At 39.1% G+C, this 27,791-nt stretch overlaps 1 protein-coding gene across 2 annotated transcripts in view; it reads left to right on the top strand.

Annotated features, from left to right (window-relative positions):
• The window catches only part of FAM149A (family with sequence similarity 149 member A), a 28,261-nt gene extending 2,819 nt beyond the window's left edge, over positions 1-25,442 (top strand). The window contains exons 1-14 of one of the 2 annotated variants that reach the window (XM_057420337.1): positions 10,142-10,210; positions 12,236-12,346; positions 13,107-13,239; positions 14,463-14,605; positions 15,835-15,960; positions 16,134-16,310; positions 17,753-17,943; positions 19,458-19,612; positions 20,391-20,491; positions 20,697-20,924; positions 21,248-21,368; positions 22,141-22,269; positions 23,188-23,376; positions 24,087-25,442. In XM_057420337.1, coding sequence (XP_057276320.1) covers positions 10,146-10,210; positions 12,236-12,346; positions 13,107-13,239; positions 14,463-14,605; positions 15,835-15,960; positions 16,134-16,310; positions 17,753-17,943; positions 19,458-19,612; positions 20,391-20,491; positions 20,697-20,924; positions 21,248-21,368; positions 22,141-22,269; positions 23,188-23,376; positions 24,087-24,119 — 1,902 coding nt within the window. In that variant the 5' untranslated portion in view covers positions 10,142-10,145 and the 3' untranslated portion in view covers positions 24,120-25,442. Of the gene's footprint in view, positions 1-10,141; positions 10,211-12,235; positions 12,347-13,106; positions 13,240-14,462; positions 14,606-15,834; positions 15,961-16,133; positions 16,311-17,752; positions 17,944-19,457; positions 19,613-20,390; positions 20,492-20,696; positions 20,925-21,247; positions 21,369-22,140; positions 22,270-23,187; positions 23,377-24,086 lie in introns of those variants that run through there. The other variant, XM_057420336.1, reaches the window with a different exon arrangement.
• Positions 25,443-27,791: the final 2,349 nt, after the last annotated feature.

The following is a 27,791-nucleotide window of genomic DNA, read 5'->3' as shown; positions in this document are numbered from 1 at the left end:
ATTAGCAGCAATTTAACTAGGAATAATTGGTTAAGAAATGAAAGGATCTGTATTATATCTTACTATTTCCTTCTTTTTTTCTTAGATGCAGACAAGCAATTAAAATACACTGAAAGTGCCAAGTAGTGAAAATGTAACACTGTTTTCTTCTTATCTTTCCCATGTATTCTCAATTTTCTGAGCTTTGCAACTACCAACAACTGGTCCTAGTACTGTGTAGGGCTAAGCTACAGCAGTACTGTATGATTTCACATTTACAGTTTATTTACATAATGATTTCATATCTGTCTAATCAAATTGAAGGTGTGATAATGAATAAATCTCTTCAAAGGGAGAAAAAAAAATCCACATTTATTAGTGCTTGAAAAAACATTCTGATGTATAAGATCATGGAATTCTTTGGGAGAATAGTAAAATAACCTACGCTACGCTTACCACAGTATTTTGGGGACGCCAAGATACATAGTTTCCTGTTCTAAGAAACATATTATTGCAATCCTAAAATCTTGCAATAACTAAAGGAGATAACAGCCCTTAGCTGATCTAAGGGTTCATTGGGATGAGGTTTAAGTTATATGGTTTAGGAGTGGGTAATAGTTTGTAGAAATTAATTGCACTGCTCCCCCTTTTCAGGATAATTCTAACACATGGAAAATGTGTTTGTGAACTTGGCATGAGATGTGTAGTTTTATCTGTGATGTTAAAATGTCACTGTCTTCTGCCAGCTTTTATTTCTTGGTAGCTCAAGTTTTGGCCTTCGGAATGATTAACTTTGAAAATATGGGCATGAGTAACTTGATGAGCTGCAGCAGAGAATGGAAACTCAGGTTCTCTGTCTCCTGTTTTAACCACTAAAAGCAATAGATCTCTTTCATGCTGTAAATGCATACTAACCTAGATGGAGCATTACAGTGTTACTTAGCTGCTCATTTCCATTGTTGTACTGATCTAAAAGAGTAAATGTAGTAATGCGGTCTATTTTTTTCATTGCAAATAAGTGTAAAAGAGCTTAGAGGAGAATTTTAATTTGACATGGTACTTTGGAAGTCAGTAAAAAATACTGGATTATGTATGCTAAGATTAACCAAGTTCTATCGCACATTACCAACATGGCTACCATAGCCTGTAGTTGTTACTCACCAAAATGTGCCCCAGCTACCTAAGCAGTGCAAAAGTAAAGCATAATGGGAACTTTTCTGCACCAAAACGTGAATACCTGTGGATTCTTTATTACAGGTTATTATGGCACATGACACAAAGAACCCAGCCTTTTTGTCTTGCTTTCTATTTTACAATGTATTTCTAGTGCCTTTTCATGTTCTCTCAATTGGTTTCCTCTCATTTTCATGCTGTTTCCCCTCTTTCTCCTGCTTATTGCCTTTCATAACCCTTTCTGAATGACTGATAGGTTTTACACCCTTACTCTTCCCTCTCCTGACTAGTTGTGCTGAACTACTAATAGTTTTTAAAGTATGTCCTCCCTTGGCCTTATAAATTCCTCTGTATTGGTTGGTTACTCTATTTTTATTTGCTATCCAAAATCATGATGCTATATCAACAACCACCAGAGGTTTTAATGAATTGTTTAACCCTTAAATTTTGCTTTCTTTAGTATCTTTCTATAACCTGACAATAAAGTGTACATCATCCTGTACTTTTCTGTTTTTTTTCTTCCTATGCCTTTTTCTGTTCACCTGTGTATGGACACAGAGCTTCAATGCTGCAGTGCACGTTTATTCAGTTCATTGGTGCTAACATGAGGTGAAAGCTTATTAGCTGTTGGTTGATGTAGTGGCATTGTGTCCCAGAGGCTTCAGCCAGCAAGGAATAGAGGATTAGCACGGTGACTCTATGGCTTTTCCTAATAATCTGAATTTGGCAGTGTGCATGAGGGAATTCTTGTGGATGTGTAGCAAGAGATTATCTAATTAAACACTCCATCATCAGTGTGTGATCCCTCTGCTCTGGCTGATACACCTCTTTCAGTATATTTACATACTGAGCACTTGTGCTTTAAAATATGTGAAATATGCTCTTTAACGCTTCCTGGTGTGAAAGAAAAACATTGGAATAAGGATGTGTTGCTCTGGAAATTTATTGCAAGATTGTTTAGTACTTGAGATAAGCACTGGAAGGGATGTGTATACAGTACAGGGAGCATTTCGATTGTATCCTTATTTTGGTTGCTTATGGCTACAGAGTTGGAGGGAGAGGCTTCTGCTATACAATATTTTGGCAGAGTATTGGAACACTTGCTGATGTTTGATATTAAATGTTAGTGGCAACCTGGCAGATGAAATAGAGTGTCGAGCATTATCTGGTGGCTTAAGTCAACATAAGCAAAAGTACAGTTCTGGTTGTTTAAACAGCAGCCTAGATGTGCTAATTATCTTTTTAACATTATAAACTCAGTGTCTTGACCTCACTGCAGAATTCTTTAAGGTATTTAAAACTGGGACTGTCAAATAACTTCATTGCTTGAAATTAAAGTTGTTCGTAGTGTAAGCAGGCAGATAGTTCAAGTTACTTTGTGGCAGGTGTAGTGATCTTTAAAGATCAAGAAATCTGGAAATTTCAACAGAAAGGGTATTTTTTTGATGAAAGGCAAAGCAAGCCTTAAATAGTTTGGGTTTTGTTTTGTTTTTTTTTTTTTTGAGGAAAGTGGTTGAGACTGTGGGATAGTTGAGAGATTGTTTCTTATTTTCCCCCAGTAGTGCCTTCCTTCCAATCCACCACCATGGATGTCATGCTATGGCAAGGGTAGAGAAGAAGTTTCATGTCCTCAGATTACAGAAGCTTTATAGACAATGATGTGACATCTTGACATCTCCAGCCAGGGGTGCCTGTTGTCCTAGGGGAAGGAGCAAGTTACTTAGTATACCTCAGCATATACAGACTAAGGTTTCCCCACACTTGCATTGCTTCACTCTGTACTGTAAAGCTGTTGCTGTACAACATTTCAAAGACCTTTATTTCTTTTGTTTTCAAAGACCTTTTTTATTTTATTTTATTTTTTAATTCAGTGTTCAGAGAGGAGAAAGTTTTGTTTCTGTTATGAATTATTTATTATATGTCCAATCTTCTTCAGAGGTTAGTGAGCAGAATGAAAACCTGTTCTGATCTCTGATGTTACACTGTTGAAAGAAATCCTTTATGAAAAGGTATTAACTGAATTTGCAAATGTACATCAGTAACAAGATTATACAAGGAAAGTCTTGTGGAACACTTCCAAGTGTTTTGTTAGGGGTGCTACTCCCTCCCTGTGTGTTCAGACACTTGATCTTGCAGCAGTAAATGCCTCCTATCAGATCCAAAGAAATAAAACACCTTCTCTAAGACACTAATTATCATTCTTTAATATTGCAGCTAATTAAGGTGATACAGTATTTTTCTTAAAGATAATTCTAATTTATATTAAAAAGTCAGATTTACTTCTATAAATAGAAGAGGTACTTAACTTGCATATCTTGTACTCAGAAATTGTTTCTGTTTCCTAGAACTGTTATATTTCTGTTTACATTTTCACAGTGAAACACGTTTAGAAATAGATTTAAAACCAAAATAGATAATACTCAGCAAGCTTATGCCACCTTAAAAGCTTTATAAATTTGAAATGCATTCAAAATTTGCAGAAGAATAAAATGACTATATATGAATAAGCCTATCTTTACAACAGTTTATTGTTACTCTGCTCAAAGAAAGGAGCAGAATCCAACACAGATCGTGGTTGCAGAAGCATTGCTTCAGGATTCAGAAGCGTCTATTTCAGTATTCAAAATGAAAATGCCTAATAGTAAGCATTCCACTTCAGTGTACTTAGTACAAATATCCACCTAAAATGCTGTGCTGTATGTACATGTTATTGTATTAAAAATAGTGTCCTGGTTTTCCCTTATTCCACTTTTTCTTTATTTTATTTTATTTTATTTTATTTTATTTTATTTTATTTTATTTTATTTTATTTTATTTTATTTTATTTTATTTTATTTTATTTTATTTTATTTTTTGTCTTGCCATTATGCAATTGTTCCCCAAAACTAAGATAAAATCATAGTCATCCTGGAGACCATTTGCCTACCTTGACCATAGTCATTGCAGTGTTACTATGAGATAATGAGGATGTCTATTGATCAGCTGTGTTGCACTCGTGAGCGATGGTGTTCGTTTGGCAAAGTCTTTCAAGATTACCTCCCCTCTGGAGCTGAAGGAAGCGTTCCAAAGCTGTCTTCCTTCTGAACCAAGTGTGGCTTTTATGAATGTTTAGGAAGATGTTTAGCTACAAAATAAGAAAATTTACATTGCGGCAAATTATGTTAGACAGATTGGTGATTGTCACCCAACTAATAACACTCAGTAACAGTTCAACCATATGAGTGCTCCTAGGTAGTCTAATCATCAAAGCGTCAGTAAGCTTTATATGGCTTCAGAGATACTGAGTGCCATCTCTGAAAAAAGACCTAATCAGGTGGTATGATTAAATAACAACAGAAAAACTCTGGTAAAGATCATATTTTCAAGCTTCAGGTAAAGTCAGTACTTCACAGACCAATGACCAAGGTGACTGAAAGCACTGAAATGGTTTTGACAATGCTTATTGACAGATAAAAGAGAAAAGTGAAAATAATCCTGGGGCTAGAGTGACGCATCAGCAAAGACATGTGCTATCATTTTTTTTGGGTGTATCTTTGCTAGCTGTCAAGCCTCTGGTTCAGTAATAATAATGATAAAGATTTTTTTCCTGGAAGCTTAGAAGGTACATGTTTGCTATACCACCTTCCAAGGCAGATTTTTTTTTTCTTCCCCTCATTGAACCATGTCATATCTAAGCAAACAGGCCAAACAGATATTACAGCTGTCTTAAAATAATTTTCTGCAGAAGGCAATCGAAAGATCTATTGAATTTCTCATGATTCTGCTTCATTTACTGTGTACCTACTGGGGTTACCTCAGCTAAACTATTCCAGGGATGACTTTTCAAGATATGCCACAGCTGACTTTGAGAAAGCTGAGGAGTAGGTATTGTAAGCAGGAACAGGCATTGTTGCCATCTACCCTGATTTCTTTTGTATTGCTGCAATAAGTAATAAAAGGCTGAACCAAACTGACTGCTTTAAACAGCTGTAAAACTCACTGGATCTGTCTCATCCGAGGGCCACACTGCTGAAGGAAGAATTCAGTGCTGTTGTATTAATTACATCTAAGTATGCTCTGTTCTGAGCACTGTTGTTACAGCAGTGTTCTCAGATACACCTCCTCTGGGATGTGGCAGTGATGTTCAATACTGCCTCTTATACTTGGCAGTTTGTGTTCATTTAAGTTATTACAAGAGGGTAAAAGTGCTCTTACCTACTTCAAGACCTCCTATGTCTGTTCAAAAAATCTGTTTTGTCAAGAAATACGTGGAGTGTGCGCCATGATTGACTGCAACCAAGTTGGACCTGACCTAGAGGGAAAAGGATGTGTGTATTTCCTATGAACCTTGTACTTTCTGTGGCATAAATAAAAATTCAACTACAATGTAGCATTGCACATGGAATATTTATTGTTGATACAGAAAGTAGTCATGTCACGTCTGCTTCTTCCTTGCTCCACAGATGGAGCTGGGGGACATGTGGAAAGGTTCTGTGCAGTGGTGATAACTGTCATTTGTAGTGAAGTTTGTACAGTCTGGTCTGTGAACAAGATAGTGACAAGGAATGGCCTATTTGCATTCACAAAAATGCTCTCGATAGGTGTGTTGGGAGTAAGCTTTACAGAGGAGCATCAAGCAGGCTGGGTTTGTACAGTAACAATTTCTGTTAATTGTATCAGTTCAAAGAAGAAAGAGAGAGGCTCCCATGGTAGTTGCCCTGAACCAGTGTAAGAATGGATGGTGTGATTTCAAAACCAATTTCTTCCCACGGATGTGTACACTTATGCTAGAGAGATCTTATATTTTATTGGTTTTGTAATTATATTTCAAATTAGATGTGAAAATAATCTGCTACTGATGATGTGATTTGTCCTGTCTCCCTTTGGAACTCTGACCTTGTGTACCATGTTCAAGTTCTTTGTCTTTAAAGCCCCACTCAAGGTGACGGTCAGTCAGGTCTCCTGTTCCATATTTTCATCCTTGGTTCCACCCCCCCCCAAAATGTTTCTCCTTCCATATCCATGATTTGTCTTGACTGTGTTCTCCTAAGCCTGGAACTTCTCTCTTTAATTGCTTTTATGTCTTCATGTCAAGCCCTTCATGAGTGATGGGATATGTTTTTCCTGACCTTTTGCTGACTTGTAATGGAAAAGGAAACCTGAAGCTCTAATACTTCTTTTATTTAAGCATTTTGTCCATACAGACTCATTTTTCCTTCTTGTTTAGTCTACTTTTTCTTTGATCTGATGCCCTCCTCTTCTTCTTAGTGTAGAACAGAAGACTCTTACTTCTGTACAGCATTCTGAGGCTGATGGTATAAACGATTCTGTAGCATAGTTTGAACTTTGAATTTTAAATGCAACTGCAAAACATCTATACTTAGCTGGCTTATGTTTATACCCTTTTGATCTAAGCAACTAAGTGTTGCTTCAGGAAAGAGGGGGAAAAGAAAAATTTTTTTTGCAGTGAATATTTAAATGTAACATGGGCCAAATTTTAGGCTTTTACTGTCCACAAGGCTCTACTTCCCCCCATGCCCCCTTGCAATAAACAAATGCAAAGCAAAGATCTTGAAATTCAACTGAAGACACATTGCTGATTCATATGCTCAGGCCTTCTCCCTGTTTTGTGTTCTTGTTTTGCTCTATTTCAGTCTATTTTCACATTATTCAAAATTATAAGCAGCCTTATATTTTCCTTTAGTTTGACACATTGTTTCATTTGACACAGTTGTTTTGAGGCTATTATTTTCTCTTTCAAAAGGAGTTATAATGCTTTGAAGCAGTCTGAAATAAGCAGCATGCTCAACAGTTTGACTGAGGTTTATTCAGCCTACTAGAGCATTATTTTTGTGCATCAACTCCATGCTGTGAATGTTGTTTTCAAAGGAAACAAATTACGTACAGTAGAACCAGTTTAAACACACTTACTGTTATATAATATGCCTCTTTATTGATAAACTGTTACCGGTAAATGGCTGTCCTACAAGCTTTTGGGATTTAGGGAAAGGACAGGGTTTCATTCTTCTTTTCACTTCCATTTGTCTGCATTGTGAATGTGCTTGGTCATAGAATCATAGAAGAGTTAGGGTTGGAAAGGACCTTAAGATCATCTAGTTCCAACCCCCCTGCCATGGGCAGGGGCCCCTCACACTAAATCATGTCACCCAAGGCTCTGTCCAACCTGGCCTTGAACATTGCCAGGGCTGGAGCATTCACAGCTTCTTGGGCAACCTTTTCCAGTGCCTCACCACCCTCACAGTGAAGAACTTCTTCCTTATATCCAATCTAAACTTCCCCTGTTTAAGTTTTAACCCTTACCCATTGTCCTATCACTACAGTCCTTAATGAAGAGTCCCTCCCCAGCATCCTTATAGGTCCCCTTCAGATACTGGAAGGCTGCTATGAGGTCTCCACACAGCCTTCTCTTCTCCAGGCTGAACAGCCCCAGCTTTCTCAGTCTGTCTTCATACGGGAGGTGCTTGAGCCCCTGATCATCCTCGTGGCCCTCCTCTGGACTTGTTCCAACAGTTCCATGTCCTTTTTATGTTGAGGACACCAGAACTGCACACAATACTCCAGGTGAGGTCTCACAAGAACAGAGTAGAGGGGCAGGATCACCTCCTTCAACTTGCTGGTCACGCTCCTTCTGTTGCAGCCCAGGATACGGTTGGCTTTCTGGGCTGCAAGCGCACACTGCCCGCTCATGTTCATTTCCTCATCAACCAACACCCCCAAGTCCTTCTCTGCAGGGCTGCTCTGAATCTCTTCTCAGCCCAACCTGTAGCTGTGCCTGAGACTGCTCCGACCCTGGTGTAGGAACTTGCACTTGTCATGGTTAAACTTCATGAAGTTGGCATCAGCCCACCTCACAAGCATGTCAAGGTCCCTCTGGATGGCATTCCTTTCCTCCAGTGTATCAACCGAACCACACAGCTTGATGTCATCAGCAAACTTGCTGAGGGCGCACTCAATCCCACTGTCCATGTCACCGACAATGATGTTGAGCAAGACCAGTCCCAATACCAGTCCCTGAGGGACACCACTCGTTACTGGTCTCCAGCTGGACATTGAGCCATTGACCACAACTTTTTGCTTGCAGCCATCCAGCCAGTTCTTTATCCACCGAGTGGTCCATCCATCAAATTGATGTCTCTCCAATTTAGAGACAAGGATGTCATGCGGGGCAGTGTCGAATGCTTTGCACAAGTCCAGGTAGATGATGTCAACTGCTCTACCCCTGTCCATCGGTTCCATAGTCTCATCATAGAAGGCCACCAAATTGGTCAGGCAGGATTTACCCTTAGGCTTGCCAAGATGGTGAAGAGAGCTTTAAACTAAAGTTTCTGGAGTACAGCAACTCATCCCGCTCCCACCAGTTTCATGCCAATGCCAGTGAGAGACACTCAGAGCCTGGAGAGGAAACACAGATCAGCAGGAGGGCACCTGAAGAGCAGCACGAAGGAATTCTCGCCACTCCAGCCAGTAGGTTGCCTTCATTGGGGGCCCAACTTAAACATCTCTATGCGAACACACATAGCATGGCTCCTAAACAAGAAGAGTTAGACATGCACATACCTGCAGGCCTATGATCTCATTGGCATCATGGAGATGTGGTGGAATGTTTCCTGTGACTGGAGTGTTGGAATGGAAGGATATAGGCTCTTCATGAAGGACAGGCAGGCTAGATAAGGACGGAGTGTCACCCTCAATGTCAGTGACCAGCTGGAGAGCATCGAAATCTGCCTAAGGATGGATAAGGAGTCAGCCAGGGAGCTTTTGGGTCAGGATTTAAAGGTCAGCAGGCACAGAGGACATTACAGTTGGGGCCTGCTACAGGCCACCCAACCAGGAAAACTGAGTGGATGAGGCCCTCTATAGACAGAGACGTGCAGCCTTGCATTCACAAGCCCTGGTCCTCATGGGGGACTTCAATCACCCTGATATGTGTTAGCGGGACAGCACAACAGGGCATAATCAATCCAGGAGGTTCCACAAACATATATATGTGCAGTGATTTAGAAGCTAGAATTGTGTTTTCTTAACCTGGACATGCTCTTCTAGATCTTCAGCTGCTTGTTGGATATGTGTATCTTGACAACTAACTACGCTTTTTTTCTGCGTGCGTATGGGATGTCAGACAAACAGTCTTACAGAAGAATGATTGCTAAGGACAGAGAGTTTCTACAGCCTGTGTAAAAATAAAATCTTTCTTGATGTTTGGATCACAAGAATGTGGATTTTTATTTTTTTTTTAAAGCTATGTTTGGCGAGAAGTCTTTAAATGTCACAAGAAAAATGCATAGTCATTTTCCATACACCTTTCTTAGTGAGTAGTATTTTGTTTGGTTATGAAACTTTAAATATCATTTGAATATTGTTGGTTGGTTTTCCTATAATGATACGTTTTTGTATGCTATATATTTTTCAGTCTTAATTTTTGTGATTTCTAATGTTGCCTTTCTTCTTTCTCTGTAAGAATACTTTTATTTTCTTCTTGCTTATGAGCACATGTACTTCCTCCTCTGCGAGTGGCTATCGGCAAAATATGTAGACAGCAGGATTTGCGTACTGGAGCTAGAGATGAAAGTCAGGTGTAAATCTGCAGCTGTCACCCGTGCCCCGGGAGATCGGTGGTTTGCACAGGGATAGTTCTGAGGAGAACCCAGTTATCAGTGGAAATTCTTTATTCAGTTGTCCAGCACTGCGTAACTTTATCAGGGCAGAAAGATTCTAAACTGAGCCTTTTATGGCTGCGATTTCGGAGGCGACAGGGGGGGGAGGTGTGCACCTCTTCCGTTCAGGCTGCGGCTTAATTTTCGTGGACGCCCTTTTGTGTCGGCAGCACTTGGGCGGGTGGGGAGCGGGTCGGGGGGAATCCAAATACAGAGCCGCCGCGGCGCGGCGGGGCCAGGGGCGGGCGGTGCCGGGCCGCCGCCGCGCCGCGCCGCAGAAGCCGGGGCGGTGCGAGGGGCCGCCCGGGGCTCTCGCCGCACTGCCTTTGGGGCCCCTCGATGCGCCGGTCGCGGGGCGCTGGCCCGCAAGGCTGCGGCAATGACCGGGGGCTCCTCGTCGTGGGGTGAGTGCGGGCGACAGGGCTGGCGGAGCAGTGTGCCGTGCCGCGGGGAGGGCGCTGGGCCCGGCTCGCCGACCCTCCCAGGGCGGCTCGAGCACCGCGCGGGTATGGGCTGACAACGCTGCTATTATTTGTACCGTCATCATTTGGTGCCTGCAGCTGCAGAGACCTCGCTTAGGGCTGCCGTCCCTGGCCTTTGCCTGCCAGCGCTGGAGAAGCGTGCTATGGATGTGCTGGGAGGGGTTTTCGTGTTCGCTTTATTTCATTGCGATTGTTTCCTAGCTCATCTTACTGCGTGTGGTCTAAGGAGTCAGGGGGAGTAGTACCACAGCATGCAGGGGCACCGTGTGGCAGTTTTCTCCACCTCATGTCATGTATTATGCCATTACATGTAATGCCTGTGCTTTGTTTCACAGAGGAAGTCCATGAAATATTTTTCTTTTTCTTTCTTCCCCCCCCCCCCCCCCCCCCCCCCCCATGTTTGTAGGTTTAGATTTCCTTCAAAGCCACAAAAGCCCCCACTCGGCACTTTTTGAGAAGTCAGAAAGCCTTATCGATACGGGAGATCCAGTCAGTTAGCTTGGGCTGCCGAAAGTCGGTCAAGTCAACGGAAAGCTGGAATACAAAAAGAAAGGGTTCTTGCACAGGCAAATAACTAGAGTGCTGATGATGGCCAAAAGCAGGTGCCTAGAGAATAGGGAAGAAATTTAGAGCAAACACATAGGGATGCTTTCTACTGCTGTTGGACCAACCTCCAAGAATTTGCAATTCAGGATCTCCCCTGATGAGAAGTGGTGATGTGGTCCTTTGAGTGGAGAGTTAGATTCAGCATATGTATACAGTATTCTGTGTAAAGTCAAGATAAGTATCAGAAGGGATAGGAAGAAAATAGAGCAGTCCTAAGTGTTGCATGGCCAGTCTGCATTTCTTGGCTAAAGAAACCAGGAAAACTCTTGAACTGTGAACTGTTTCCTTACAGTTACTCATTCACAAATGTACTTTGATGCAGTCATGCTGCTAGTCACAGTTATGACCTGAGGATTTATGGGGTAAAAATAGGAACTTCCACAGCTGAAGCGATCTGTTGCTGTAAAAGTGTTTCTGAGCAACACTTTGACACATCTATTTGACAGTGTATATTCTGAAGAGGTGGGTTTAACACGTTAATGACAGAATTTAGTAGGATGATAGATACGTGTGATTATAAAGAATTTCTGTTAAAAAAATAAGTTCCTTCATTAAAAGGCATTCTTTTTAGGCTAGTAATAGAAGTGCAGGCATTCCTGAGTCTTACTGTATCTTAATATTCATCCATGTGGTTTGTAAGGGATGGTTTTAATGTTTGAGCATGTGTTCAGGCATTTGGAGAAACAAAAAAGACAAGTTCTAGTGTTTCTTATGCTGGAAAGGCATAATACTAGAAAGTTTGTGGCTTGGTTTTTGCGACAGTGTTAAGGAGTCTTTGTTACTGAAGAAACTGATGCTTTGTGGCTTGTAAACATACTGCGTCTATGCGTGTGTTTCCTGATGTACTAGTATCTGGGTTCACTTAGAACAGCCAAGTTGAGAGTTCATAGTTTTATTAAAGACCACTGTCTGCTTGGCACCATATCTGAAACTTCTTTTTATGTAGAGAGACATGTGAGAAAGTGGACTCTATGTTAATGATTGAACAGAAACATGTACCAAAATACCTGTCTGCTGTATGGACAATTCCTGGGTTTGGCTTTGCTCCCTTCCTGCAAAAGTGAGGTGCTGCTGCACTTGTGTGTGATTCAGGCAAATTTTAAACCACAGAATTGAAGGAAGATGCCTGTGGATTAAAATAAGTCTCAAATATTTCCCCCTCCCCCAAAAATACTTATGTAAATAAGGTAAATAAAAACTATTTTAAAACAAGGCAGTGTGTTTCAAGGAAATATTTATGATGGATAGGATAAAAAAGTTGTTGTCTAGTCTTTTTTCTCCAGTGGAGGTGTGAGTTAACCTTATTTAATATTATGGAATGATGTGTTTATGTGTTTATAGGAGGGGGCTGTCCAGAGGTTCCACAAATCAGTGTCTTTCTGGAAAAAGTGGAGAATCTCTTCCAGCAGTTTTTGCGAGAAATGTACAGGAAGCCATCAACAATTTTACTTGGTATGCATTCACTTCTGAAATAGTACTTCCTTAAAGGACTCTTGGCTTAAATAGGTATTTAAAGATCATTCTTACAGATAACAACTATTATAGGATATAATGCAGGTTGACCTAACCCGTTGTTCAGAGGGTTTGAACTTTACTCCTGGTTTGTTATGGATTTGTGTATTTCTAGAGTATAGCAAAGAGCACTGATAAGGCTGGAAGGGAAGTCGGACTTCATGGTTAAATGCAAATCATGCTCACCAGAGTTGTGGGTCAGTTAACTTTCAAGAAGTTTTATTCCAGCTGGCACCAGTTAGGATTTGCACATCTGACAAGCCTTGCTTTCACTGCATCTGAGGACTGGTGGTAGCTGGCAGAGACCAGGTAGATCTTTCTGAGAGCTAGTATTCTGGAGCGCAAGGCTTAAAGTACACCAGGTCTAACAGCTTAAAAGACGTTGCATATCGACATAACTCAATCCTCATTGGAACATTTATAGAGATGTTGTGTTCAGTTTTGTAAAATTTTTCTTGTGACACCTTCTAATGGAGTTAAAGAAGGCTTATGTTATCTTTAATGTGTAGTTTTACATGTGCCCATTAGCTAAACGGGGCAGTTGGGAGTAGATGACCTTTAAGGTCCCTTCCAACCCAAAGCATTCTATGATTCTATGAATATATGTCACTGTCCATTTATGTGATCAGTTGCATTATTTTCAGAATGTTTATATTGAAAGCCATTGTGATCTGCATTTAAATTTGTTGTCTTTTCACAGTGGAACACTTCCGTCAATTACATCTAGTGGTTGTACAACACCCACAGAGCTGAATAATTCTTGGTCTGGAATAAAGAGCTATACTACTGGTTTGTCTACCGAAAGAAGTTCAGCTTACTCCTGGAGGGATGACGTACGTCAGAGAAACTTTTACAATACTCCTTCTGTAAATATTGTAGAAAAGATCTTTTTTTTTACAGAAAATGGACCTGCAGCACCTCCTGTAGAAGTTAACCACTTTCAGTAAGACTAGGCTAGTGATTAAGTGTGTTAATTGAATATTTTAAAAAAATAAGTTTTATTTGCATATTGGTATCTGTGCAGCTGATGTGTAACAAAGGAAAATGGAATAAAAATGTAAAATTATGAAATTTGGGGAAATCAAAGTTGCCTTACCAAAGAAGGTAGGCTTAGGTTTCTGAGTCCAATAAGGTGATAAAACACAGTGCTTTCAAATACTGTATAATGGTAGCAATGTTTAAATTGAATTATTCTTGGTGTTTTGAGTCACAAGTACATTCATGAACATGAACGTAAATGTCTCAGTATCAGTACATATTTAGCTCTTACCTAAGCTCAGTTATGTTTCATAGATGATGCAGAAAAAGGTTAAAGCTGTTATGGAGGCTGACCTCTGTGGCATACCTAGTTCAGGCAGGCAATGTTGAATAAATCCAAAAACATTGCAGTTGTTGCCACTTTCATTTTAAAAAGCCATCCATGGCTGGTAGTGGTAATTCTGTCATACCTTTTGCATAGTTTACTGACCCTGTCTGTCCTTGCCAGCCCTCCAGGAGAGTTCTTTTCCTATTCCTTTTTGGTGTGATCCCTTCTGTAGCCTGAAGTGGGGGCACTCAGCTGGAAGAAAATAGGCATGATTTGGGCCCTGAGTATTGCCACTTTTTTTCAGAGTATTAAAGTATCTAAGTGGCAAACATAGTTCTGAACAGTGCCCCAGCTGAGGAACCCTCAGCTAAGTGCTTGGGTCTTTACTGAGGTGCTTCTCTGCACAGTTCTGAACAGTGCCCCAGCTGAGGAACCCTCAGCTAAGTGCCTGGGTCCTTACTGAGATGCTTCTCTGCTCTTTGCTACTGCACTCACCTGTTTCTGGTTGCACTGAGTTATAGCTTCAGTGAAATGGTCTGGAAGGCCATTTTTCCAATTATGGCTTTTGCCAGCCTCAAGCCAGCTATTTTTGTTTGCACTGTGGTATATAGTGTGTCCAAAGTAGGTAGTCTGAATATCCATTCTGAGATGCTCAGCCAAATCGCTCCAGGTTGTCTTCTTCTTTAAATATTGTGGGGGTTTTTAGTAAATATGCGTATTGCTAACAACTATTAATTTTATAATATGTAGGAATTTGATAAAGCCAACACGCAGAGAGTGCATCAGTTATTCTGGGAGATTGATGAAATGCTGTTTGAAGGAAAAGTGACCTCCCAGACAGAGAGCCTGCAGGCAGAATGTGCAGACTGGGTTGAACAATTTCCTCATCTAAGGTAATGAAAATTCTTGCTGGTCTATCACTCTAATTTGAATTTTTGAGGTACCCTCTTATGAATAGCTCTTGATGTATGACATCAGCAACACTTCTCTGAGCTGCGCTATAGTTACACAGTAAGTCTGGGCGGTGGTGCACTAGCAGGTAATGATCTATTTTTTGTTTAACACAATGATTGCAGGCAAGGATACTGCAACAGGATATAAAGAGAAAATAGTAATGCACCATTTTCATAATAACTTCTTCTAAATAAAGAATACATCTTGTAAAAAATCCCACTTGTTTTTACTGTAAGTGAAAACATACTGTGAAATTCCAAGAAATTCAGTATTTATTCTGTTACTGATTGTTCTAAAAAGAAATGAAAAATGAAGGTGACCACGTGCTTCACATACACTGCACAGCTGTAATGTCTTCCTAGGCAGTGTAAATCAATGTAAAGCAAAGTGTGATATTAATCTGGCAATAACTAATTGAACAGATATACGGATGCATACATGATTAATTACAATTGTTTTGCATAGATGTGTAGCCTGATGACTGCTTTGTGTAACACAGGGGTCCGCAGTCAATGTTGCACTGCGTTTTACTGTCCTGCCTTCGTAAATGATGTCATGTCACTCTTTGAGATGCGGTGACTCTAAGCTATATACAGCATAGATCTAAATATAGATCTGCATGTCTGTCAGTAGTTTAACACCATTAGAAGGAATGCTGTCAGTAAGCTATGGGATGCTTTTAGATAATTTGCAGAGGCTTGTTACTAGTAAATATAAAGTAAAATCAACTAACAAAGTTTGTCACATTTTGTAGAGGACAAGAAAGAAGTGATAAATCTGTGGCAATCTTCACTAGCATTAAGCCATGCTTTGCTAAATACTTTGCCTTGTTTAAGATACTGTAAAAAATAATAGAACATACATAAAATGGAGACAGGTTTTTATGATGTGTAATTAATTCAAAATACTAAGTCATTTCACTGTATTTTTACAGTATTTTCACTGAGTAGAATTTCTAAGTGTTTCCCTATACTTACGATTTTCTGATTCAAATCTGAAGTCCAAGAGGTTGAGAATGAGCTGAAGAAATCTGGGAGCTCTGTGTCATTTGATACTAAGGAATGTAAAAGGAGAATTGGTTACTGTTTGCAGGTATTTGTATTCTTGATATTTGTTTATGGAATGAATTTTCATTGAAGATATCACTTGCTCTCTCCTTTTTATTCAGGGTTCTAGGAAAGCAACTCTTGTTGCCAAAGGATGAAGGCTTTCAGTATTTTCAGAGCAGAAGTAATACCCATGTGGATACTAAGTGTTTACCTGGCCTTCGTGAATGTGCTAGTAACATAAAGGAGTATGTCCACTTTTTAACATCTTTGTTTTGGTTTTTCCCTCTTCAGAAATATGTACATATATTACTTTTGTATTACTGAAACTATACTGAAATTATATATTTCAGTATAACTAAAAATGCACTTTCTTCTTTCTTTGAATATTTAATTTTCATTTTATTGATGTTTTTTTCAGGCTCAGCATTTCAGGTTCTAAACTGATCCCAACAGCATCTCCAATACATAAATCACTGGATTTAAGTTCCACTGGGATTTCTACCTCTGACTCAGCCATGTATTCATTCCTGGAAGAAGAAATCTATGATGTGGATGGAAAAATAGAAGAATATCTTGCTTTTGACAACAAGGAGCTGTAAATAACAGATATATGTATTTTTGAAGAATATAATGAAAAACTTATCAGTGAACCCGGTTTGTGTTCATAAGCTATGTTTCTCCTCTGTAAGATACAGTTCCTTCTGTCCTTGTGTTTGGTAGCACTCACTGGGCAGGAAGAAGATTAGGTATGTTGTCTTTCTAGTGGTTCAAAATTCACATCTCCCATGTAAGAGGAATGTGTCTTAACCACTAGTTGTTTTGAGGTGTTTTGTGCATGGAGATTCAATAAAATTACTATCTGATTTTTAAGATGGAGAGTAGAATGAAGGAATCTGTTCCCCTCAAGTAAGTGCCTTGAGTACCAGTTTGTTTAGGTTCATTACACTGTACATGCTCTCATTGTCTGTCCTAATGAATATTAAATTCTTTCTGTGCAGTGTATAACAGCTTTGTGAGGAGAGGTGCAGGATACAACCTGCATTTAGAGCATTCTTGTGGGTGACAGGAATCATGGAACTGTCTGCTTCACAGTGCAACCCAATTTTCCTGTGAGCTGATTTAATGTTCCAGCAAGTAGGCTAATGGGTGGATGAAAGACCATAATGTGCTGTTTTCTAAAACGCCTTTATGAGAGAGAAACTGTGGTAGGACTTAGCAGGTCACAAAGCAGAGCTTTTTGTGCTAAAATACATGATTGTTCTGAAAAACATAAGAACCAGACTGAGACCCTTTCAGTCCTGTTTTTTGAAAGGGGGGGGCTGGGTGGCTGCCTTTTTTGGAAAGGATTTGGGTTTGGGTTTAAGAATTCTCAGGATCATCCTTCTAATCTCAAAAAAAAAAGGCATTCCAAGAAGGAAAAGGTTAAAGTTTTCTTCCTGAGAGGTGTATTAGAAGACCAAGTTAGGAAATGTTGCTACACTTTGCTTCCCTTGGGAGGGAGGGGAAGAAAGTGAAAATGTAAGTGTCCACACAGTGGTGGGAGGGAATGAGGTAAGTGTAAGGCTATGGGCTTTGCTATTCTTGGCAGTCCACGGAAATCCTTTAAAGTTGTTTGATCAGTGGTACAGTGTTGCAGATGTGTGCAGTTATACAGGATGAGATAAACAAAGAACTATTCTATGTGATAGTCCATCTGCTAACTGCAGCAGACTGTAGTTCCCTTAAGTTGTGGTTAAAAGCATGAGATTAGTCTCAAATGACTAAGTGCTGAGTATAAAGCTGTTCCTTCTAGACCTGCAGATCTTTTTGTTGTAATGTCCTGGCTGAATTTTTTAATTTTTCACCTGCAAGCAAAAGAAAAAAGAAATCATTTATATTTATTCAGTAAGTTCTGTTCCCATAGGTACTCTGTAGGGTTGAACTTGATTTTTTTGTTACCTACATCTGACTGGCTCTTCTTCCATATGTATGTTTCTATTCACTTGGCGTATTAGAAAGAGGGGAAGAAAATTCATTTGAATTTGCTTTTTTTATTAGGGAGGATGAGAGTTGGGAACAAAAGAAGATGCATCTTGCTGAGAAGAGGAGTAAATGCGGCATTCCCCCTGTTTCTCCCAATGCCTGTATCAAAGATGCTGTGGCTTCTGAAGTTTTTGATTGTATCTGGAGCAATACAATTGGAATATTGGAGGAACTGATTAAAAAAATTTGGGACACTAATGTCACAGGTATTTCATATTTTCAGATATGGTATTTATTGACTGTAACTCACAAAAATGATTTCCTTGCTGCCTCTCCCCCTCCCACCAGCCCTGTCATAAATACAGCTTGGGCAATCTGGGTATTTTAAGGTAACCATGTTGGTAGTAGAGCACTATAAGATAATAACTTGCCATGGGTGTGCGTGCTCACTCACACACACACTCTCTCACACACACACACACACACACACACATACATGCACACCTACATTCCAAACATTCCTACTAGTTTTCATGGAGTTTTGTATGAGATGTGTAAGAAAGGGAAGAATATAGACTGAAAGAACTTAATTGCAGGAGAGCATGTTTAAGACTAAAATCTGAATTGCTGGCTCAGGATGCAAATTGATCCTGTTGGCAAGGGATCACTGGTGACGTGATCTGAATCTGGAACATAGGAATCAAAGTATTCTAGTCCTCATTGCTTGAGCTCTGTTAATAAAAAACTCCTTACGTAGTCAGATTGTTAATAGTCTTGCTGACAATATGGAGTTTAATATAGGATGAAGAAATGGTGATGCATATAATTTTATGTTTTTGTATTTTAACAGACTGTAGAGAGGAAAAGAAAAAGCTAGGAAAATTAACTAGAAGTGAAATTCTATTCAGTGTGCATGTGTTGCCTTTGGAAGCTGAGAGAAATTTCAGTTTTTCTTTCTATGTATTTTAAAAGGACAGTGACAAGTTTATCTAGGGATAGGTTTTGGAAGTTACCTCAAATGTAAGGAACACTCAACCAGAAATGTAAGTCTACAACAAAATGAGAAATGGCAAAATTTCTCAGAATACTTGCAGTGTCAGAACTTAACATTTCAGGTGTTACTGAAATATCAAAGGGCTTTTCACACAACAGGTGGGTTGCTTAGCACAATATTATAGTTTAGGGAGGATAGTTTAGGGAGGATAGTTCAACTGTAATATGATAGGTGTGCTCTTTTATCTTCATGAAGGGCATAAACTTACGACAAATTGATAGCTAACCAAAGTATTTCATCTAGGAATGTGAAAGAATTTGGGTTTATAGTAGGAAGAAGATGGTAGTATATACCCATAATGAAGCTGTGTAGCTGCTGTCAAACAAAGATTAGGATCAATAGGATTTATATATATATTTATATATATGGAAGTATATATATATATATAATTTTTTTGCTTCCTGCTTAAAAAAATAAAGTCTTTGGGAATTTAAAGGTAACATTCCAAGAATCTTAGCAACATTTTCTTAAAAAAAAACACCCCTCCAACTCTACCTGTATAAACCATCTTGTTTGTCAGTGTCAGAGTGTTGCATAAACAAATGGAAATGCTTTCAGGAAAACATAATTTATGTTAGGTTTTTAAATAACATGGAAACTTAAAGCTATATGAAAGTCTTTATTTACTGTAAAGTGTAATGTTGTTTGAATCCCAAGAAAAGATGGCTTGTAAACATACCAAATACATTTTATTCTTTTTTTTTTTTTTTTTTTGCTGTTGCTCAGAGTGTGACAAACAAGTGGAAAAACTGAAAACTGTTACAGCAAAACTGCCCCATTTGCCAGTTGTTCGTACTACGGCAGATGCTGGGAATGTTCCTCTTTCCAGAGGCTCTGAAGCACGAAGTGTATCCTTTGGATCTCATTTTGTTTCCTCACAGGTAAAAATAAAAAAAACCCAACTTTACAGGTAATGGTGTTCTCCTTTCTGCTCACCTTGGATAGTCCTGGCTGAAGATAGAAAAGGCACTTTTTGTTTTCCTTTCCTGTTTTTTTTTTAGTGTTCATTAAATGTGCATTTCTTGGTTACTATCACGTCATCTTTGGTGATTCTTAAAGGTGCTGTTTACCACTAAGATGTTGCTGAAGTTGGTTTACAAACCCCACTTGTTAGATTGTATTCTCCTCCTTTGAAAATAATTCTGATTTTACTGTGGTCCAGTCATTTCCTCTTGGTAGAATCAAGAGAACAAATCAGGCTCTTCCCTGGGCTGCCGGATGTGAAGTTGCAACTTGAAGTACTTTACTTGCAACCGTGCAAGCTTCAGACTCTCTTATTCCTTTTTATTTCCTTTGCCTATTGTAAAAGGGGACTCTGCAGTACATTCACCAGTCCACTCCCTTTGTGGAAGCTCATGTGTATAGTGATAAATTGCCCCTTTTTGTCCCCTGGCTCCTATTTTGTACTTTGGAAAATCAGACTCATCTTCAACTGAAACTTACATTGCAAATTGAGTTGCAATTCAGTAACTAAATTATCCAAGTTCTGTTTGTAGGAATCTGTTTAAAATAAGCAAAACTATGTATATGACTCATCTACTATTGAGAATTCTACGAAACCATCTTAACAGAAACTTTTAAAGTATCTCCTAACTATGTGCTTTTTGAGGTCTTACTTCAAGAAAGGTAAAGATTAATGCTTGTTTGTGCATTTGCTAGGTTCACCGTTTCGCCGGCAACTTTAGTGATTTGAATGGTGTGATGACAATTCAAGCAAAACCACTCCAACAGAGACATGTTGCCACAGTAGAAAAAATACAGTAGGTGTTGGTATTGACATTTTCAAAATGCAGCATAATTCATAATATGTAGAAAATGTTTTGTCATTATGAAAAGGCAATAATCTTCTTTGTGTGTGTCACTGATGTGATAATGATTTGTAGAGGTTGCAATGATACTGTGTTAAGATATATTCTTTTTCTCCTTAATCCTCGTTCCCTATCTTGTCCTTCTTTTTTTCCCTAGGAATGAGCAAGAAGACAAACAGCATAGCATTGGCTCCAGTGCTCCAAATTCAGTGCACGCTAGGTTGGGGAGAATTGCTCATAACAATGTTCTCTCATCACCTCGGGTACTGCTGGCACCTTCTAGGAAGCTACCAAGCCATTGTAGGTTACCTTCTCTCACTTCTGACCAACTCTCCTCAAAAGCTCCTAATATATACAATGATGAAATCCTTAGGGGGACTAAATTGTGAGTTTTTTCGTTTTATTCTTTGCTTTCTTCAGAGCTTTACTGAAATATCACCAGTGAAGGATTTTTACAAAATACTTGAGAACTAACCTGAGATTTATTATTGATTCTAGAATTCAGAGAGAAAAAGAAACTAAGCAGAACAGTATTTTTTGAGGAGAGGCATTTGTTGTTTTTTTTTTGTTTTGTTGCTGTGTCAAGTACTGTTACTTTCTGTAGCTGAGCTCTATAAAGAAATACACTGCTTAATAGGTTCATACTACTTCAGTGAAGAAGTCTTGAATATGAATTTTCCTAAAAGAGGAATCCTTTAAATTCTCTAGGGGTGCTGGCTCAGATCGTTTATCTTCTGCTCGTGCACCTACCACCCAGAACAAGTTACCACCAATAAGCTCAGAGGCTGTTGAAAAATGCCTTTCAGTACCTCGACTGCAACAGAACTCTGTAAGTTGTGTTTGGTTTTTGTACTTGTGATGAACTTCAAACTATTTGGAAATAAATTTCTCTGTGTCACTGGTTGAAATGAGGAGTTTTACAGGTTGCATTGGTTCATATTTAATACATGGTCTTAACATGCTTATGTGAGTTGCATTTGGTTACTATTAGAATGCAAGAGAAGCCAGTTTAAAACCTCAGGTCACAAACACATCGTGGTGGAAAGACTTTCCTCTGACAACAGAAAAATCTGGTTTAAAAAAAAAAAAGTATGTGAAAAAATCCAGAGTCAAATAAGTGCAAAGTTACTACCTGGCTGGCTGGTTACCTCTTTTCAGTGTTTTATTCACTAATGTTTGGTTATAAGAAGTAGAAAACTACGCTGATTGAAGTAGAAAAGGATGCCAACTGGAAAAACAGATAAATCTGACTGATATTTATTTTTGAAGGACAGGGAAATAATAAATTGGCATGTTGGTATATAATAATAATTTCTTGAATTTTTTTGAGTAGTATTTTGAGACATGCATAACATCTATTATTTTAATTAATAGAAATCTTTGGGGGATTATAAACTAGTGTTATGGAACACTCTCAAATCTGCTTGCAAAACATGAGTATCCTTAAATTACCTTAAATTGGTGCTTTCAGTTAGTGAAAACATATTTTTCTTCTTGTTTTGTGGGTTTGATTTTTTGTTTGTTTTGCTTGGCAATAGAAATTTTTTATTATAACCAATTCAATTTCTGCATTCTTTTAATGCTCTTTTTAATTCTCTCAGCATCGAGGACGATATGCTCATAGCAGAGTGTCAAGCGCAGTGCCTGGCAGTAGAGAGCAACGGCCACTCAGAGAAAGAACTGTTGTTACTGATCAATTTTCAAGGCCCAACACAACTCATACATTCAGGGTATGTTACAATGCAAGTAGGGACATGGAAAAGTGAAGAAGATTCCATTCATGCCCACTGTTAAGTCTACGGAAGATCTCATTTACTGGTTCTCTCCTGATTTTTGATGTAGAGGAATTCCTACTGCTTGTAGAGAGGAGGATGTTAAAAGGTTTTGGGAGGGTGTAGGACTTTGAGAAGCAGGATTAGTGTATGAGGAAGAGATTTTTTTCAAGTCTAATGCATCAAACAGTTCCTTTGAGGGTGTCTATGCACTAGAAGTGTGCAGTTGTACTACTGTTTAGAGCTTTGCAGTTTGGTATGACTCTGCTGGACTTGGTCATAAAAACTGTAATCAAATTATTTCATCAGATAAACATTAGTATGTTGTCGTGGTTTAAGCTCAGCCAGTAACTCAGTACCATGCAGCTGTTTACTCCCCCCCGCCCCTTCCTCCCAGAGGGATGGGGAGGAGAATCGAAAGAATGTAACTCCCATGGGTTAAGAACAGTCCAGTAACTAAGGTATAACACAAATCACTACTGCTGCCACCAATAATAATAATGATAAGGGAAATAACAAGGGAAGAGAATACAGCTGCTCACCACCTGCTGATTGATACCCAGCCCGACCCTGTCTGTGATCTAACCCTTCCGGTTCTACACCCTGGGTATGATGTGCTGTGGAATACCTCTTTGGCTAGTTTGGGTCAGGTGTCCTGTCTCTGCTTCCTCCTGGCTTCCCCTCCTCCCTGGCAGAGCATGAGACTCAGAAAATTCTTGGTCAGGGTAAACATTACTGAGCAGCAACTAAAAACATCGGTGTTATCAGCGCTGTTCCCAGGCTGGGAGTCAAAACACAGCACTGCACCAGCTACTAAGAAGGAAAAAAAATGACTGCTACTGCTGAACTCAGGACATATGTCTTTCCATTTTACAGACAGGCACACCTCAGAAGAGATCACTGACTCCCATGGATTTTGCTAACCACAGAGGGACAGGTCAACGATTTTTAATAGGCAGGCAAAGTAAGAACCGCTTGGAAGGCAAAAGACCAGCAAAACCTATTATTCCCTCGTACAGTCAAGAAGTGCTCAGGGAGAGCCATCTTGGCATCAAAGAACAACAGGTGTGCTTTGCGCAAGACCTTTTGAGTTTGGTTTTCAAGTTCCTTCTTACTTGTATGAGACATCCCTACTCTTGACTGTTAGGAATTCTGTAAATCTTTGTTTCATTCTTATGATGGGGAAGGTAAAGGATTCCCCCTCATCTTAGTATCTATATTTTTTTAAAGATTTCAGCATATTTACAGTTATGGGAAGAGTATATGGTACACAGTCTAGATGTTTTGCAGCTGCTAGAGTAGTAACTCGGATACATATTAGAACTGTTTAATGACATAAATTTTATTTTAGGCCCCATATAAATTCACTGAGTCAACTTTTTAATGTGGGATAAAATGAAAATTTGCATTTTTATCATAAGTAGAAAAATAAATGAGAAAATAAATACTGATTTGCATCTTTCATTTATAACACTTTTTTTTTATAACATTTATAAAAAGAGAGCAGTCCTGTGTGGTTTATTTAGTTCCACGGTTACAATAAAGCTGACTGTCAAGTTCCTGAGGTATTTGAGTGTAATGTATGTAATTTTTGTTTGTTTGGAAGTTCCTTAAGTTTAAATAATGATATGATTTGCATAATTATAGAAAATGTAAGAATAAGGGTGAGTTAGCAAACATTGATCTAAGCAGGCTGATAGAAGTATCTCTCATGCAATCTTGAAGCATCTTTCAGATTCTGCCACAATTAACAAACAATATTTTATCTTTTCTAGGCTTACAGCATTAGTACAGATCCTTTTGGATAAATCCTCCAACCTCTAGGAAGAGATTTCAGGCTGCTTTTTAACCCATCTTAGGAAGATATGGAACCTTTCTGCACTGAATGGAAGATTGAACTGCTAAATTTGCCAGCTAGTATCTTGTGTAACAAAGAACGTGCAGTATGCTGGTTTCTGCTGAGCCTTTCAATTCTCAGGATGCCTGCTTTGCCTTCTTTGAAAGCTGTCTGACCAGAGGTTAGATTAAAAATCAGAGCAAAATGAAATAAATGGTTGAGGTGTCCACTCTGCAGCATCAAGATGCTGCTACTGCTGCACTTTCTTCTCAGGCATTCCTCCTTTTTCTGTCCTTCCTTAGGGAATTGTTATTCTTCCCATAGAAGCAAATAAGTTATGTTCAGACCATGAAATCCTGTTCCCACTTTTTTAGTGTTTCCTCACTGTTCAAGATGTTCTAGTCTATCCAAATACCAGTCATACATAAAATATGTACTTTTAAACAGGAGTTTGCAGTATATTATCTGAACTTCTGTTTTAGCATTACTCCATTTTTCAGTCTGTCTACTTACTGCAGTTGCTCTCTTGTAAACGTTGTCTATCCCAAATTTTTCTCCTTCCTTTAATTCGAGATTATATTAATTCATTGCTTCTACTTATGCTGTTTTAATTGTCAGTTAACTATGGGAACTGCTGGGATAAACTTTGTTTAGAGGAAGTAATGTTTTCCCTGCTAGGCCAAACATATTTGTAGATGCTGAGCAATTGAACCTGCACACTAACAAGTTGGTAAGACTGTTCCTACTTGTTGACATTCCATATAAAATAGTGACTGTTACTGGGCAAATTAATCATATTTTGAAATATCCAAGCCTTCAAAGTTTTAACACAAAAATATGTACTTAACTGATGAACGCATTATTTATATCTCTTTGTGTAGACCCAGACAGGAAGATCAAAGAGGAGACTGGGATTGCATTCTTCCCAGAGATCACAGCCCTGATCAGGTCCCTGGCTAATAGCACTTAGTGCATTCACAGTCAGGAATTTCTCTGTCCATCAGAAAGACAGCAGTTTAAGTAGATGTGTTTAAGAGCTGTTGAAAGTGAAAGGAAGGAGAAGAAACAATTATTTGCTCAAATTGTGCAGTTAAAAACAGGAACAGTTTCTTCTGCTTGGGAGCTAATACCAGTTCTCCTCACTCCTTTTTTATGAATTTTCAAGCACTGGTAATGTAAGGAAAAGCATCTGTAATGTATGTTTTATTTCTGTACTGTTAATCAGAGTTCTGGTTTTTGTAAATGGTCATCAAGTGCTTCATTCTTTTGAGTAAATGAAAGCATTTTTAAATTATTTTCTTGGCTTAGTTTTTTTTTTTTTGGCTATGCTAAGTTTACTCACTGGTGATATTATGGTATAGTATCTGAGAAAGTAGAATGCTTTTGCTTTGAAGTTGCAGGTTGATTTCATACAGTTGCAGGTCAGTTTGATGCAGTTTCTTCAAAAATCTCAGGTCAAAGATAACATAATGTTTGAAATTTGCACCATCATCTTCAGCGGTTTGTCCAAAATGCACTTTTGCTCTCATAAGTGCTCCTGCCTGTACTATGTATTGACAAAAATGCAAAGGAGCAAGGGCAATATGTGTCCCTTAAAATCTATGGCACTTCTTACATTGTGGACTAAATGAAGAATATGCAGTGGTTTGGTTCTGTAATGGCAGAAGTGGGACCACACAGTGAACAGTTGCTCATCATCTGGCACTTCTTTTTCAGTGCAAGTAAATCATGTAGAAAGTTTAATCATGTTTCTAAGAAAACCCTTCCTAACTGCAAATTAAATGTGATTGCTAAGTTAGTAACTGGCTATTCTTGCTTAGTGCAGGTGCTGTGTGTTTTGCAAGGGATGATAACATGGTTTGCCTTGGCTGGAGCAAAGAACTAATGTAAAGAGCACATCACAGTTTTTCAGAATGTGTTGTGTACTCTTGTTCTTGTGTCATATCACATTCATTTTAGCCTTGCTTTAGATCTTTGTTTTTCTTGCTGGCAATGAACACTTTGTTGATTTCTTTATCAAAGAATCCAGATGTGCATTCTAGGGATCAGCAGAAGTCTGTGTTGCCATTGTGCCTGTGGACTGACATAGCCTGACAGAATTCATGCCTTCTGTTAGCATGGGCAGGTAGGCTTTCCACTTAGGTGAAAGGCTGAGTAAAAACAGATTTGTTCTGTTAAATGCATTTATAAAAGCAAAGATTCACAAACTGAAATTCAACACTGAGCAAGTAGCTCTCCATGTGAAAAAGGAGTGCCAATCACAATCTGGTAGAAAACTCCTCTCCTACAGAACATCCTCCAAGGTTTGTAATGATTGCAAGTCTCAGTGATGTAATTAGGCCTCACATATACCAGACCTCTCATTTCGTCTTTCTTGGGTACCTCATTCCAGTACAGTTGCTGCCTTTTGTTAGCAGCATTACCACTGCCAGCTGCTGACAGGATTTTGCAATGTTTGTTCCGATATGTTCCCTACTGCTTTCCCTGTGATTTTTTCACCCTGTCCCTGCTGTTTCACTGTTCCTCATTATTTTTTTCCTACAGAAGGAGTTATGAGCAGTTAGAAACACAGATTTTGACTCAGAATTACAATTAACAACTTCATCTAGTTATCAGCTTCATGAAGGCAACAAACTGCAAGTTTTTTTATAAAGAAGAGAGCATAATTACTCAGTTGATCCCTACAAAAGGTGAGCCTGTTAATCCTGCATGCATGCTTCCTTCCTGGGATGTCACCTGAACAAAAGAGGGGACTGATGGCACATAGCTTACTTTATGTGTTAACAAGTCAGGGTATGTATCTGCTACTTTCTGTCATAAAGCATTACAAATAACAGCAAGTATGACAGAGTTAATTTCCAGCTGTTTACATTGCAAAAAATTGCAACAGTTAGTATTTATGATGAAGTGTTTGCTGGGAAACTGCAGGAACAAAGTGCCCAAATTTACTCTGATGTTTTTACTTTTGATGTTCTGAGCTTTCTCTGTGTTTCTTCCCTTAAGGTCGTTGCTGTTGGTTTACTAAAAATGCCAGTGCAGTCAGTGCAGTCGATTTTGGTACAAAGCAGATGGCAGATATGTGACCGTGGCTGTAAGAAACTTCTGTGGTATATTCAGGGAATGAAGTCACAGTGTCTTTTTCACCAAACTTCTGTTTGATCACAAGGATTTTTTGAGCACTGGAGGCTTTGAGGAGCAGGTAATCAGCAGCCCTGCAGCAGTAAGAGACCCTGGATCCTCTTGAAGCAGGAAGGGCAGCAGGGCCTATGGTGTGTATGGCATCACTGCCCAGGCACTTTGCAAGTTGTGGCACAGGTGCTGGTGCTACTGACATCCTTTAGCCTGTGATTGAGCATTCAACAGTGAGATCAGTGAAGGCTATTGGAGCCATGAAGCATGAACATGCTTTGCAGTGCTGCCCTTGATCGTGGGTCTATATGGGCTCTGGTTTGTGTAAACCCCTGAAGCCATCCACCCAACTGAGGGAAGGTACTCCCCATCTGAAGCACTTGAAACCCTTCAGGCATCACGTTGAAGATCACTGGAGCAGTTATGTATGGCAAAATCGTGTTCCCTGAGCACTTGCAAACAGATGTAGAGACATGATGTTGGGAAAACCCATCCTTTCCAAAGCAACAAAAAG

Source organism: Pezoporus wallicus, unplaced genomic scaffold, assembly GCF_028554395.1.
Source record: "Pezoporus wallicus isolate ANWC-B61680 ecotype Strahan unplaced genomic scaffold, APGP_CSIRO_Pwel_v1 contig_5552, whole genome shotgun sequence".
In the NCBI taxonomy this organism is placed as follows: domain Eukaryota; kingdom Metazoa; phylum Chordata; class Aves; order Psittaciformes; family Psittacidae; genus Pezoporus; species Pezoporus wallicus.
This window is presented reverse-complemented; position numbering and strand designations above follow the sequence as displayed.